Genomic DNA, 14134 nt, shown 5'->3' on the forward strand with positions numbered 1-14134 from the left:
TCAGAGGGAGGAAGTTGAAGGGCACGATGACCTCATCTGTGAGCTGCAGGGAAGTTGAATTCATGCCTAAAGAGAAAGACTCATGAGCGAGACAGATGCAGACTGTGAATTAGAGACTGCTCAAGCCAAACGGGGTAAGACTCTCGATCTTCTCTACTACACTGAAAAAAATCGTTGCTAAAATATACATGTTTGCATTTGTGCACATCCATCTATCACAATCCACTTTTTGTTGTTTTTACTCTTACTCGGTTTGATGATAACTAACATTATTTTTTGTCGTTTTTTGGCCTGTAAATGTGTGACTCTTTAAACGGCTATAAATCTAACACATAATATCTTTCACTTTTGAATTTTCTTGCTGTCTCTTGAAACAAATTCAGTAAAACAGTATCGTGTGTTGTATCCACCATATATGGCAAAGAAGTAGCAATAGTATATGCAACTGTCTCCTGAATGCAGTGCAATAACCATAAATAATCACCTCACGGTGTTAGAAAAAGTTCAAGGAAACCTTCGTCCTTACTTTTTAAAATCCTGCTGAAAGATTTCTTTTCCAGATAATTTAAGTATTGTGGTTGAAATAAACATTACGGCAACATTTCTTTCATATGTGTTATCATCCGTCCCTTGTAGTGGACATCAGGTCTTGTTTGCTCGCAGGCTGATGTGATGTAATGATATTTGTCCATTTTTCTGTACATTTCTTTTTATTTCATTAATATTAAAACTGTTAAATCCTGGAATACTGTTATTATAACAAAGAACTCCTCATAGTCGAACGTTTTTTCCATTCTGTGCATGTAAATACTCCCCTAAACCTGGGTTTAACAATGGTCACGGATGGCATTACAGAGGACTGAGCGAGAAAGGATCTTACTAGGACCTGTAGAAGGGGAGTCGGACTCAGTGCTGTCAGGAGATGAGGTGGAGGAGGCCAGATTGAAGGGTTTTGAGGGCCCTGAACAGGAGCAAAATGATGACACCCTGTTATGGATAGGAAGCATTGTGTAAGTTAGGACTCGGAAGTTGTGGGATTGTGTTTCTCAGCGGCCGTACAGGACACCGACCTGTGAAGGGACTCATCCTTCGGTGGTCTCAGCGTTGTGGTCAGGACCTCTAGAGGGGTTTAATTATTTTCTGTTACTTTGATTGACGCCTAATCTGTCTTGACCTATATATACTACTAGGAATCACTAAATTTGAGTCATGCGTGAACACAGATATGTTGAAGAGTGTTTTCGGTTTTAATGTTGCCTTTGGAGATGAGCACCTCCCTCTGGTCTGGTATGTGCTGACATTTTTTTTTCTAAAACCTAGTTACCTATTTTCCGTCTGATATGATCAGCGCCAGCTGTGGTTATGAGCAATGTTGTTCTGTTTTCATTTTTCATGTTAAAAATAATTCTCTGGTTGAAACTGAATTGATGAAGACAGGAGAGGTAAAGCTTAATGCACTTCTAGTATGAATTATATAAATCAAAAGCTGGTGTGTCTGTGTGAAACAAGGCTTTTCCTTCTCTAGAAATTGTAAGCCCTTTATCAAAGAATACTTCTTATGACATATCACCTCAAAACCTGGTATGTTCTCCGCCGAGCTTTCACCTTCATCCTTTAATGTCTGGCCTTCCCCCACGTCGTCTCCTGACAGCTCTTGATCTGACTCTACTTCCACAATATTGAGTAAAAATCTTTCTGCCTCACTCTGCCGTCTGCTTCTTGAAGTATTGACCCAGGTTGAAAATAAATAAGAGGTAGTAAGTCCCGCAGAGATAAATATTTTGTTTTCAAAGGGATTGAATTACTATACATTTCTAAAGTCCCACTAAATCAAAAGTAAGACTCAAATTTTATCGCTCAAACTCCTGTGTGGCTATAAAACGTGGAAGCTGCCATTCCTGTTATTTTGAAAAGAAAGTCCATGTGCTCTATTAGCCAGGCCCCACAAATGTGTTATCAATAGAAAGACCAGGATGTCCTCTTGACCACACAGTAGGGCTCATACACAGTGCATAAAGTGTATTCTCATAGTTATGTCCTCTGCAGAGGACAAAAGGGATTGCTGGATCTTTTACATGCACAGTTACATTACAGTATTATATTTAAAAAAATACCATGTAACTGTTCTCAAGGCCTTTGCAGTAGTTGCGCCATATAAAAAAAGCACCACACAACATACACAAGTTAGCAATTAGCTAACAATGATTTAATTATGCCCCACGACCCTGAAAAGGATAAACGCAAGCGACTGGATGGATGGATGATTTAATTATGCATGATAATGAAAACAATTATCTCTCCAGACCAGAAGCACCATGGCCTGCGCTGATGTTGATATGGACATCCATGATGAGGATGATCGCCACAGAGGTGGACAGAGGGAGCAGCCAGTAGTGCGTTATTATCAGGCCACTGAGATGATACCAGACAAGAAAGGGCCACTGCACGATCTGATGCAGAAACATCCAGCGGTGTTGGGGGTAAGAGGACTCAAACAACAGTCTTTGTGAAGTGTGAATTTGAGTGATGTGCCACAGAGCGTTTGCACGCTGATGGTTGCTAATACCAGCAAAAGGAGAAAATACAATAATACAAACTACTTTGTCAACAAAGATATGAGCAGTCATTAAACACTATAAGCTCTCATAAATGCCCAAAATTTAATGACCTGCATAACCTCTCACATTGGATTTGTTTTGTTTTGTCTGCTATTTAAGAATATGCTTCACACTTTGTATGTTGCACATCGAGAAAAAAAAGCAAGGACCAAAGCTGTTTTATTTTCTCACACCTAAATGTATGAATCCTTTTTTCAAACGTTGCATAGACATACACAGAGGAATTTTTATTTCTTACTTTTTAATTTCATGTTTAAAAACATTTATGAGTGTTCATGCAAAGCACATATGATGTGTAGACCTACCCAAAATAACAAGAGCACTCTGAGCAGATGTGGGCAGTAGCAACAGGAAATGCTCGGTGTTTTTGTTGCTTCATGTATAAAAACTGTTTCATATAACCCTTTATAATGTGCTAATTGGTAAAAAGTGTGCGCAATTGCTTTTAAAACTAAAGGATAGATAATAAAGTTCACAAACTTATTTATTTGATATTAATACCATCGAATAATTGCTCATAATCAACTTTCCCTTCTTTGTCTTCATTTGCTTATGTAGGCATGTTTATTAGCTCTTTAGAGTAATGACCTACAGTAACTGATTATCATGCATAAGAACAGTTTTCCACATTAAAATTAATTAAGAATGTTCTCTTTAGGAATTTATAAATAAAAAAGGGTTATTGTAAGAGGATCTGAGATTGATCTGTCCTGTTGCTGTGTGAATGTGTCTAGGATTTATTAAGTTACCTGTATTTTACCAGCCACTGAGATACTATCAATCCATCCAATTTACAAGAGAGATGGGATCATACAAAATGTTTGTATTTTATTGTATAAAATACAACATACGCATCATAAAATACAAAATCTACAGTATAACAAACAATATACTAATATCCACCACAACCACATTAAAAAAGTTCATCCACATCTCATTAACTGTTTCCTATAATTCAACAATAGATATACGCGTCAAAGTTGAACCCTTTCTGCAAACTAGTCCATGCCACAGTACGTAGTACGAAAACACAGCTTTCACCAGGTCTGTCAAAACCCTCGGCACGTCTAATAGCAACTGTTAGTGGTACATAGCTGGTAACTATTGGTACTTGGACAGAGATGGGTACAAAGTACAAACTGAGAGTTTACCCAGTATCGTTACCTACCATAGAGAATGCGATTCGGAGACTTTGCAATAAATTGTAGAGAAGTGTGGTACGCTGAAACAAGAATCTGTAAACCTGAGGAGGTAGCGAGCAGTACAGTACATCTATACTATACTATATCTATACTATCTATAAATCTATACTATAATAAATCATAGAAAGAAAAGTTGCTTGCGCCCATTTTTTCTTAGAAGAAACTGTAAAGTAATTTTGATTCATCAAATAAAAACCTTCGCTCTGAGCTTCCTGGAAAGATTAGCAATGTGCACATTATAAAAAGCTTATCATTTACCCAAACACTTGTATGTGTCGAATATAACAGTGGTTAAAATCATCAAACCGCTGTTAGCGAGCTTTTCAGAAGACCATAAACAATGTTTTGTAAATCTTTCTCATAGCTGTCCACAGCACAATGCCGTTTTCTGTCCAGGGCACTTATCATGTGAGCACAATAGTTTTCATTTGTAAAGTAATATTGTTGCACCCAGGCGTGCATGGGATAATGATGTTTCTTTTCGTATATGGTCATGTGAAAATGAAACTTTTCATGGGACCTGAATAAAAGCTGACGTTTTGTCAGTTTGTTGGTGTGGAGCAGTGCATGTAATCCTCCCCGGACTGGAGGTCTCAGCAAATTCACTCCTAGGTCAAACTGTGCAACGCTCAGAGAAATTGCAAAAAACCCAAGAGCCACATCTCAGGCTCTACAGGCCTCAGTTAGCGTGTTAAATGTTAAATGTTTATGACCGTACAGTTTTAAAAAAGCCTAAATTGAATAACTTGTTTGGAAAACGTGCCAAAAGAAAGAATCTTCTCCCTAGAAAGAACACGGCTGCACAGTTTAGGTTTGCAAAATTGGATCTGAAGCAAGCTACAAGACTTCTGGAATCTTTTGGGCATGTGAGACCAAAGCACAGATGTTTGACAAAATGCACAGCAGCATGTTTGGCAAAAAAACCCCCAAAAAACCAAAAACGCAGCATATTAGCAGAAACACCCCATACGAACTGTCAAACATAGAGGGTGGAGGTGTGATGATTTGTGCTTATTTTTGCAGCTACAGGACCTGGGGACTTTACACTCATTGAGGTGACTGTAAACTCCTTTATATATCAAATTATTTTAGAGACAAACGTGAGGTCATCTGTCCAACAGCAACAGTTTTGCTGAAAACCAAGTCATACAACAGGCCAGTAGAAAAGCTGAAAAAACAACCCCAAAAAGAAGATAATCAAGATGGTGCAATAGCCCAATGAAAATCCAGACCACAACTCTAATTGAAATGCCCTGGCTGTAGCAAGAGCTGTATATAAATGAATGCCCACAAACCTCAATGAACCTAAAGCTTTTGTAAAGAAGAGTGAGGCACAATTCTTCCCCACCAGTGTGAGAGACTGATAAACTATACATACATACAGGAACTTGAAGTTATTGCTGCTAAAAGTGGCTCTAGAAGCTGTTGAATCATGGGGTGTGAAAAAGAAACTGCTGTGAATAATTAGCCGACTGTGAAAAATCTTTTTCACATAACTGCATTTGTCATGAATCGATCCTTGTCTTTCTGAGCTTTATATAACAGGTGAATGTATCCCTCTTATGTTAGGCTCACAAGCCCCACACAGCACAGTGTAATCTCAAATAGGCCGACCAATAAAACCATGAACTCGCTAAATGCATGAATAAAAATAAGTCCAGGTTCTACAATATCTCTGTCTTTTCACATGCAGTCCATCTGATAAACAGAAATGTGTTACCACAGGTTGTTGGCTTAATCACTTTCCTCCACTACCTTCAGGCCACGGCCACAAGTCTGTGTCAATAAGAAGCCTTTAAAGGTGACAATGAAGAAATCAAGAATTCAGACTTCGTCTATGACGTGATCCATGCTTGAGAACTCACTACAGAATGCTTCCTAATGCGAAATACAGTTGACCTAAATGCTTCTGCAAGGGCCTCAATTCAATTAAACCCCAGGCCCTTTCACGCATTTCATTCCTTCTTAGAAAGGCCGAAAATAAATCTTAAAAAAAGACTGTTGATCTTAATGCCATGTAAATATTAAAAATTTTATGTCTCTGTTGCTCCTTCAGTCTTTGCAGATGGTGAGTGGCCTCCTCAGCATCGGAGTGGGAATTGTTTTTGCAGCAACCCAGGAGATCCATGAGTCGCTTTTCTCTCTGTTCAGAGTTTCCCAACTGAGCGGCTCGCTGGTACGTCTCTGCTCAAACAGAAAATTACGTACTAAGTAGAGAAGACTAATTTCTGGTACTTTCTAAACTCTATTTTCCTCCTTTGCAGTTCATAATCGCCGGAATTGTTTCCAACCTGTTGTTCAAATACCCAGCATTGCTTAGTGTGAGTAAAACCCAGCACAAGTCTGACAGATAATACAGCTACAGATGGTGAATGTGATCATTAGTTTAAAGAATACTGTGTTTTTGTTGTTGTTTTTTTACAGGTGTGCCTCACAGTAAACGGCGGCTGCATTATTGTGGCCTTTCTTGCAGTTCTTCTGATAAGCGTCGACCTGGCCAAGTGGGATCCACAAAATGAAGATCATCTGAGGGTAAGACACGTTATAAATATGACAAAACAAACTGTTCCTTTATATTTTTGTAAAAGCAATATGATGTTTTTATTTGTTTCTAGCAGATGGAGATACTGGAGCTTTGTGTACTGGGGCTTGAAGTTTCCCTCTCTGCAGTCCTCTGCTTCTGGTTCTCCAAAGAGAAACGTGCAAAAAACAAATAATCAAACTGATGAAATTTACTGAGAAGAAAGTGAGGATAAATAATACTATACTGTAAATAAAGTGTTTGAATGAAGAGGAATAGGGTACAATATATTTATGCTTAAAAGAAGTTAAGTGATGCAAACCTTTAGTGTTTTCTATAGTCTGAGTGTGGCTTTCAGTTTTGTCTCAATTGTCTATACTGGAGTACAAACCCCCGCTGCACAGCCTGGGCTGTGGTCTGTGTGTAAAGACTGACTCGGACTGAGAACACAGGACTTGTGGTAAACGAGTGTCAGCTTCTCTCATGTGCAGGAAAAACCACTTTTTTTCTACTCAGCCCCTGCATCTCTTTGTTTAACGGTAGTGCTGAGTCTCTTAGTTCACTTCTGTATATTTGCAAGGGTCCCTCTGTGTGTGGTTTTTACACTCATACTTTTTTATCAGTGGAAATATCGGTTGCATGTTTTTGCGTGCACTCACACTTTTGAGATGTTTTCACGCACTGAGCGTTTTGCTCAACTTTGAAGACTTTTGTATGTAAAAGAACAGCTTCCCCCGGTGTAACAACAAATACAACCACGTGTTTAAAACATTTTAATCTTCTGTACAAGGACTGACTGCAAGAGAAGTGCGACAGTACAACATTGTCGGGATTGGTCAGCTATGTTTTGTTTTGTAAAATACATCTACAGTATAAACACATGGCTAGCTTACAAAAAAAATGTACAGACCTCTGACGTACCATCACGACAGCGTATATTATGTGTCAGTTATACATTTACAGAATTGTAACGAAATGTCATGTAATAAGTTGCATTTTAGTCATTAAAGTTGTAGTGCTGTGAAGCTTTAATCCGCTTATTTTTCCCGTCTCCTCGCCGTGAAGTACAAGCTGCTGCCTCCTGCAGACCTCAAAGCTGCAAAGAAATGCAAAACGAAAAATGTTAAAAGACGTGTAAAAAATACTTTTTTTAATATGATGCAATCAGAAAGGTTTAAGTTGAGTAAACATGCAGCATTAAGCATGTCAGTCAAGAAAACACTCCCAATACACCTTTTAATAAAGCAAAACCACATCGCATGCTAGATGAACACCTGTCAACTGTAAAATGCTTAGTGATTTTAAGGCATCAGGGTTTCACACAACATCAGGAAGGTGAGCAAAACTGTGCACTGTCTAAAAAAACGACCAAAACAACACAACCTTCAGCAGTCGAAATAAAGATGCCAGCTTTTTCTTTACTAAATGTTTTATTTGTGTGGCACTTAAAGCAAAAACATTCTAAATTTTTTTTTTAACCTGTAATGTTTATTAAATGTATTAAAGTTGGACAGAAAGTACATGAGTGATTTATTTATTTGTCACAACGCATACCTTTAATATGCTTAAAGGTAGAGGGATCATAAAAAGCTTTTACCTATCAGGACACCCAGTTCTTACCAGCTTTTAAAAGATATAAATAAATAAACTGTGTTATTATCTATGCAGTCAAAATGCAGAAGCAGCGTGTAAAAAATGAAGTACGGTGCACCATTCAGGAGGCTGTATAACCACTTTTAGCAACAGTAACTGGAAGTTATGGTTTTCTGTGTGACCTTATCATTTTCTCACACAACTGTGAAGAAACTTTGGTCTTTATTACTACAGTGCTTCACGTTACTGAGGTTTGTATTTGCTTATCTGCTGCGCTCTTAACTTCAAGAACTGGACGTTGACTGGACGGCAGAACCATGATTCTGCTGTACTCTGTAATTTGGGCCAAGCTTTAGCTGTTGGAGAGGTGGCCTCACGTTTGATGCTAGAATACTTTTGTATAAAGAAAAGTTCACGGTCAACTCTGTGATTGCAAGGTGCCCAGGTTCTGTGTTTGAAAAACAGGCCCTAAATCATCACTCCTCCTCCTCCGCGCTTGACAGTTTTGAGGTGTTTTGAGGTGTTTGTGGTGATATGCTGTGTTTGCTTTTTACCAAACATGGTGCTGTTCATAACTGCCAAACATCTCCAGTTTCACCCTCTTTCTAATTATACTGTCACACACTTAACATGTGAAGTGACATGTGTAGCGTCTGAGATGTAGCTCTGCGTATCGAACGGTCCGACCGCAGCAATTTGCTGGGAACGTTTGGCAAATGTCTTGAGCGTTACATTTGAGAATAAAAGGTTCTCTAGTTTGTAAAGAATAACTTTAAATTGTTTGGAAAATGACCCGGAAACCCTTCCTACACCTGAATGCTCCAAATCTGCAGAATTCCCAGACTTTTTCTTTGATTGAGGTTCTCACGCTTGCTCAACAGCGCCTGGCTGTTACTTACGCTCTTCATACTTAATTCTTCACACGCTGCTTCTGCATTTTGCTTAGTTTGGTGTTACATAAACATCGATAGCGTGTCATTTAAATAACCTTTAGAGCCACTAAGGACAAGATTATCTTAGAATTTAAAGAGCCTGTGGTGTCTTTTTTTTTTTTACAAAAATATATTACGTCTACACGTTAACACTGCCAGCTGCACTGGCTATTTTATAAATGCCGTGTTTTTAAAAAAATAAAATTTCTTCCACTTTTTGAGCTAAAAAACAGCAAGATTCTTAAAAACGCAAAACTCACACAGATACTATACAAAAAAAAAAAAATCACTCTTAAAACATAACATGCATGTGTTCAAGCATGCACAATCTCAAGAACACGCGTTTTTATTATGATACTCGCTTCACCCTCATGCCAAAAAAGGTAGAGAAACATGAAAAAGAGCCAAACCACCCATCAGAAGGACAGCCCACTAAACCCATCAGGACAAACTCCCACGCAGCACACAACACAAAAGATTTTTTTTTTTTTCACACATATTAGTATTCAGGCCACGGCTACATCCTCACAGTTGTTAATGAGGTTGTGAAGGGAACATTACAGATGTCCACCCCTGTGACATCGGTTACTTACTGAGCTAAAACCCCTCAGCTCTGAGTCAGACCAATGTAGACAGGCCTACTGCTATATGAGAGGTCTTGCTCTGGTAAAAACAAAAGAGCAAAAAGTAGTGAGTGAAACTATAGAAGCAACTACAGTGGGGCAAAAAAGTATTTAGTCAGCCACCGATTGTGCAAGTTCCCCCACCTAAAATGATGACAGAGGTCAGTAATTTGCACCAGAGGTACACTTCAACTGTGAGAGACAGAATGTGAAAAAAAAAAAAAAATCCATGAATTCACATGGTAGGATTTGAAAAGAATTTATTCGTAAATTAGGGTGGAAAATAAGTATTTGGTCAATAACAAAAATACAACTCAATACTTTGTAACATAACCTTTGTTGGCAATAACAGAGGTCAAACGTTTACTATAAGTCTTTACCAGGTTTGCACACACAGTAGCTGGTATTTTGGCCCATTCCTCCATGCAGATCTTCTCGAGAGCAGTGATGTTTTGGGGCTGCCGCCGAGCAACACAGACTTTCAACTCCCGCCACAGATTTTCTATGGGGTTGAGGTCTGGAGACTGGCTAGGCCACTCCAGGACTTTCAAATGCTTCTTACGGAGCCACTCCTTTGTTGCCCGGGCGGTGTGTTTTGGATCATTGTCATGTTGGAAGACCCAGCCTCGTTTCATCTTCAAAGTTCTCACTGATGGAAGGAGGTTTTGGCTCAAAATCTCACGATACATGGCCCCATTCATTCTGTCCTTAACACGGATCAGTCGTCCTGTCCCCTTGGCAGAAAAACAGCCCCGTAGCATGATGTTTCCACCCCCATGCTTCACAGTAGGTATGGTGTTCTTGGGATGCAACTCAGTATTCTTCTTCCTCCAAACACGACGAGTTGAGTTTATACCAAAAAGTTCTACTTTGGTTTCATCTGACCACATGACATTCTCCCAATCCTCTGCTGTATCATCCATGTGCTCTCTGGCAAACTTCAGACGGGCCTGGACATGCACTGGCTTCAGCAGCGGAACACGTCTGGCACTGTGGGATTTGATTCCCTGCCGTTGTAGTGTGTTACTGATGGTGACCTTTGTTACTTTGGTCCCAGCTCTCTGCAGGTCATTCACCAGGTCCCCCCGTGTGGTTCTGGGATCTTTGCTCACCGTTCTCATGATCATTTTGACCCCACAGGATGAGATCTTGCGTGGAGCCCCAGATCGAGGGAGATTATCAGTGGTCTTGTATGTCTTCCATTTTCTGATGATTGCTCCCACAGTTGATTTTTTCACACCAAGCTGCTTGCCTATTGTAGATTCACTCTTCCCAGTCTGGTGCAGGTCTACAATACTTTTCCTGGTGTCCTTCGAAAGCTCTTTGATCTTGGCCATGGCGGAGTTTGGAGTCTGACTGTTTGAGGCTGTGGACAGGTGTCTTTTATACAGATGATGAGTTCAAACAGGTGCCATTCATACAGGTAACGAGTGGGGGACAGAAAAGCTTCTTACAGAAGACGTTACAGGTCTGTGAGAGCCAGAGATTTTCCTTGTTTGAGGTGACCAAATACTTATTTTCCACCCTAATTTACGAATAAATTCTTTACAAATCCTACCATGTGAATTCATGGATTTTTTTTTCACATTCTGTCTCTCACAGTTGAAGTGTACCTCTGGTGCAAATTACTGACCTCTGTCATCATTTTAAGTGGGGGAACTTGCACAATCGGTGGCTGACTAAATACTTTTTTGCCCCACTGTACTTCTGCTTCAAGACATCCACCTTAAAAATAACATTTAAATACCCAGTTCCCCTTTACAGGACACTCGGCTTCATTAGTATAGCTGTCTAATAAGGAGTGTGCGCTTCGTAGCTAAAGATCCAGGTGTAGATAACGTGATGAAAACATATATATTTTCAAGAAAAGACCTTAAAAGGTTTGCAGATGATGGACGGCCCGCTTTATGTGAAGTGCAGTATTATGTAAATTAAAATGAGTAAAATAAGTAAATTATGTTTCCAGCTTGAAGTTTCTTTAAAAAGTACTTTTATATTTCTTGTTCAACAGTTTTTAAACGTTTTTTTGAACAGCTGTTCTTTCCAATCCTAATGTTGCTGCTGTTTGCAAAAAAAAAAAGATTTCAGAGAGACATTTTAGAATAACATGAGCGTAGATGTAAATAACTGCTCATTTCTGCCTCAGCAGTTTTATCTTAAAAACTATAAACTACAATAACAGGCACATATAGCTGCAGCCAATCCAGACAGTCATGCAGTTTCTTTGCAGAAAATGTTCAAAATGCTTTACAAACGTTGCTTGCTTCATCAAATTACAGCCTTATTTATGCAATTTTTGCCACTAATGTCCAAATGAGTCTGTCGAACTGTCATCACACTTTGGATCGTTTAGTTGTCTCGCGCTCGCGGGCATCGTCTGTGTATTTACGATTCAATAGAAAAGACTGCGTGCTGCAGCAGCTGCACCTGCCTCTCACGCTCGGGCTTAGAAAGAGAGAAAGATCACGCTTCCAGATTGAGAACGGCGAAAATGCGTGACAGATGAATTCAGAAACGAAGCCGACATGTTCAAAGATCAGCACGTTGCTGGGAGGGAGTGCATGTCTGAAAGGGGTTTCAGGAAATGTCACTTGGACTGAAAAGTCCTGTTGATTAGTTTTGGTTTGTTTGTGGTGACCTGTTATATATGTTGTACAAAGAGATGTTGTAGTATTTAGCCCACCTGCGTTTATTAACTGAATGGAAAATGACTGTCAGAAACAAATGATGCAGTTGAATAACAGTGGAAACTGCTAACACTAACCACAATGACCACACATACAATTTAACACTTTAAAAAAAAAAGGTTTCCACAAAAACCTTAACTGAGTGGCAACTGAGCGTGTTTTGTCTTGGTCTTTTCTGCTTTCCAGACTGCTACACAGAATCAAAGAGGCACATATGAACCACAAATAGGGAACAATGTGCCAAAGTTAAATGACAACTTCTTAGAAAGCTGTAACATGAAAATTATCATAGGAGAAGGGAAGAAGTGAAGCTAGGCAGAGGTAAAGTATGAAAAAATGTGATGGCTGCAACAATACAGCCTCAGTTTTCTTTTATATATATAACAATAACAATGACGGAAATCAAACACTCACTGCTGTGATAAACTTGGTGCCTTGGGGCTGGAGGTCTTCATCTTTCTGGAAAATCGAGGGCTCTGCTATGGAGGATGGAGGTGTGGTGGAGCAGAGGAAAGAAGAGGACTCATTGTTGTTGTAAGATTCCATGGTGACGTTGGTGTGCCCGGGTATGGCGAGCGTATTCAGTCCTGTCACACTTTCACTGGATGTACACTGAGAGGATGTCTCAGAGCTCTCAATGACTGTCACAGAAAGCATGGAGAAAAATTAGATATATAAATAAAGCAATACAAGATCAGCAAGACAGGACTCTGTTCCCTTCATTCACAGCTTGAGTTTAAAATTTTCTGTCATTTGCACGTTATTAAAGCGTTCAAAAAGACATTTATTTACACATTTTATGTGTAGGAATTTGTGACTTTGGTGACTCCTTGTGGTAGCAGCAAACACGACACCTAACTGCATGTTTTATTTACATGTCTACTTATTTGTTCTATTGTTTATCATGCAATGCAGTTTTGTGTAATAATTTTGGGTTAGTTTGAAGTGCAAATTACCAAAGTTTGCTCTGTTCTGTGCTCTGTGATTAGATTGGATAAGGTTCACACTTGAGAAACTGAACAAACAAAACAAAACTGGCGAATGCACATCTGGTCACTCACTCATTGAGGGCTGGCTCACGGTGTCCTGCTCCAGCTCATCTTCCTCTATGCAGTCATAGGGCCACTGGGTAAAGGAGGGAACGCTGCCTGCTGGGTGCGAAAGTGTGTGCGGGTGAGAGGGTGAGGAGTACAGGTGGAGATTGAGGGAGCCCAGCAGGGAGGAGGACGACTGGCTGCTGGAGGAGGAGGTGCTGCTGTTGGAGATGGTGGAGTGAGGCCTCTTGAACGAGGCCACGTGTTCAAATGAGGACACTGCGATGGACGCTCTCGTCCTCGACTCTGGCGTTAGAGAGAAGTGAAGTGAGCTGTTAGATAAGCAACAATGAAAACCAATGTTGTGGTACTTTTATTTTGTTATCACACCTTCAGAAAGATTAATGCATTAATTGTACTGATTATGACGCAAATAGAAAACACAGATATTCCATTAGAAAGAAAAAGAATATTTAGTTCCCAAAGTCAGCTCACCTGCTCCCTTCATGGTATACTCAATGGCTCTGTCACTGATAGCTGCGTCACTTGGCTTGATGTCCATGAACGGTTTGCTTCCAATTCCCATAGACACCATCTCCAGCATGCGCAGCTCTACAATCCCAACACAAAAATATCTCCAATGACTAAATGTTCGTGTGTGTCACCTTATTTGTTTTGTATGATGTATTTAAGAGTTTGTGTCAAAGTGCACAGTCTGTCACAGAAACAGACCTCTGTTTCTGAGCGCCTGCCTCCACAGAATCTTCCCAATAATAGTTGTCCACACTGCCTTGACCTCTGCAGAGCTGGCTTGGAGTATAAACGTGTCTTGTGACTTCCTCCGACGGAACCAGATCTCAAAGCGTAGGCCGCTGTCACCGACATTTTCGGTCATGCCTATCTCTGCTGTCTATACAGAAAACA

General features: G+C 39.8%; 2 protein-coding genes across 4 annotated transcripts in view; one reads left to right on the plus strand and one right to left on the minus strand.

Moving 5' to 3' along the window:
• si:ch211-269k10.4 (uncharacterized protein LOC100150242 homolog) lies at positions 1-7373 on the plus strand. 2 transcript variants are annotated; one of them, XM_040031163.1, is made up of 6 exons: positions 1-134; positions 2304-2480; positions 5877-5996; positions 6085-6141; positions 6245-6352; positions 6436-7373. In XM_040031163.1, the coding sequence occupies exons 2-6, from the start codon at positions 2316-2318 to the stop codon at positions 6535-6537; spliced, it is 552 nt and encodes a 183-aa protein (XP_039887097.1). In that variant the 5' UTR covers positions 1-134; positions 2304-2315; the 3' UTR covers positions 6538-7373. The 2 variants fall into 2 exon arrangements, with proteins under 2 accessions (XP_039887097.1, XP_039887098.1); XM_040031164.1 differs by having other exon boundaries at positions 6439-7373.
• Positions 7102-14134, minus strand: part of zgc:158766 (uncharacterized protein LOC100009641 homolog) — a 26336-nt gene continuing 19303 nt past the window's right edge. The window contains exons 19-24 of one of the 2 annotated variants that reach the window (XM_040031073.1): positions 13943-14120; positions 13706-13822; positions 13238-13516; positions 12591-12817; positions 9460-9529; positions 7102-7437 (exon numbers count right to left, since the gene is read on the minus strand). In XM_040031073.1, the coding sequence (XP_039887007.1) occupies positions 9485-9529; positions 12591-12817; positions 13238-13516; positions 13706-13822; positions 13943-14120 (846 nt within the window). In that variant the 3' untranslated portion in view covers positions 7102-7437; positions 9460-9484. The remainder of the gene's footprint in view (positions 7438-9459; positions 9530-12590; positions 12818-13237; positions 13517-13705; positions 13823-13942; positions 14121-14134) is intronic. The other variant, XM_040031074.1, reaches the window with a different exon arrangement.

Source organism: Simochromis diagramma, unplaced genomic scaffold (genome assembly GCF_900408965.1).
Source record: "Simochromis diagramma unplaced genomic scaffold, fSimDia1.1 OVJJ01000361.1, whole genome shotgun sequence".
Classification (NCBI taxonomy): domain Eukaryota; kingdom Metazoa; phylum Chordata; class Actinopteri; order Cichliformes; family Cichlidae; genus Simochromis; species Simochromis diagramma.

Coding starts and splice junctions, on each gene's coding strand:
- si:ch211-269k10.4 (XM_040031163.1), top strand. CDS start 2,316: ATGGCCTGCGCTGATGTTGATATGGACATCCATGATGAGGATGATCGC. Junction 2,481..5,876: donor AACATCCAGCGGTGTTGGGG/GTAAGAGGACTC, acceptor TTGCTCCTTCAG/TCTTTGCAGATGGTGAGTGG. Junction 6,353..6,435: donor AAAATGAAGATCATCTGAGG/GTAAGACACGTT, acceptor ATTTGTTTCTAG/CAGATGGAGATACTGGAGCT.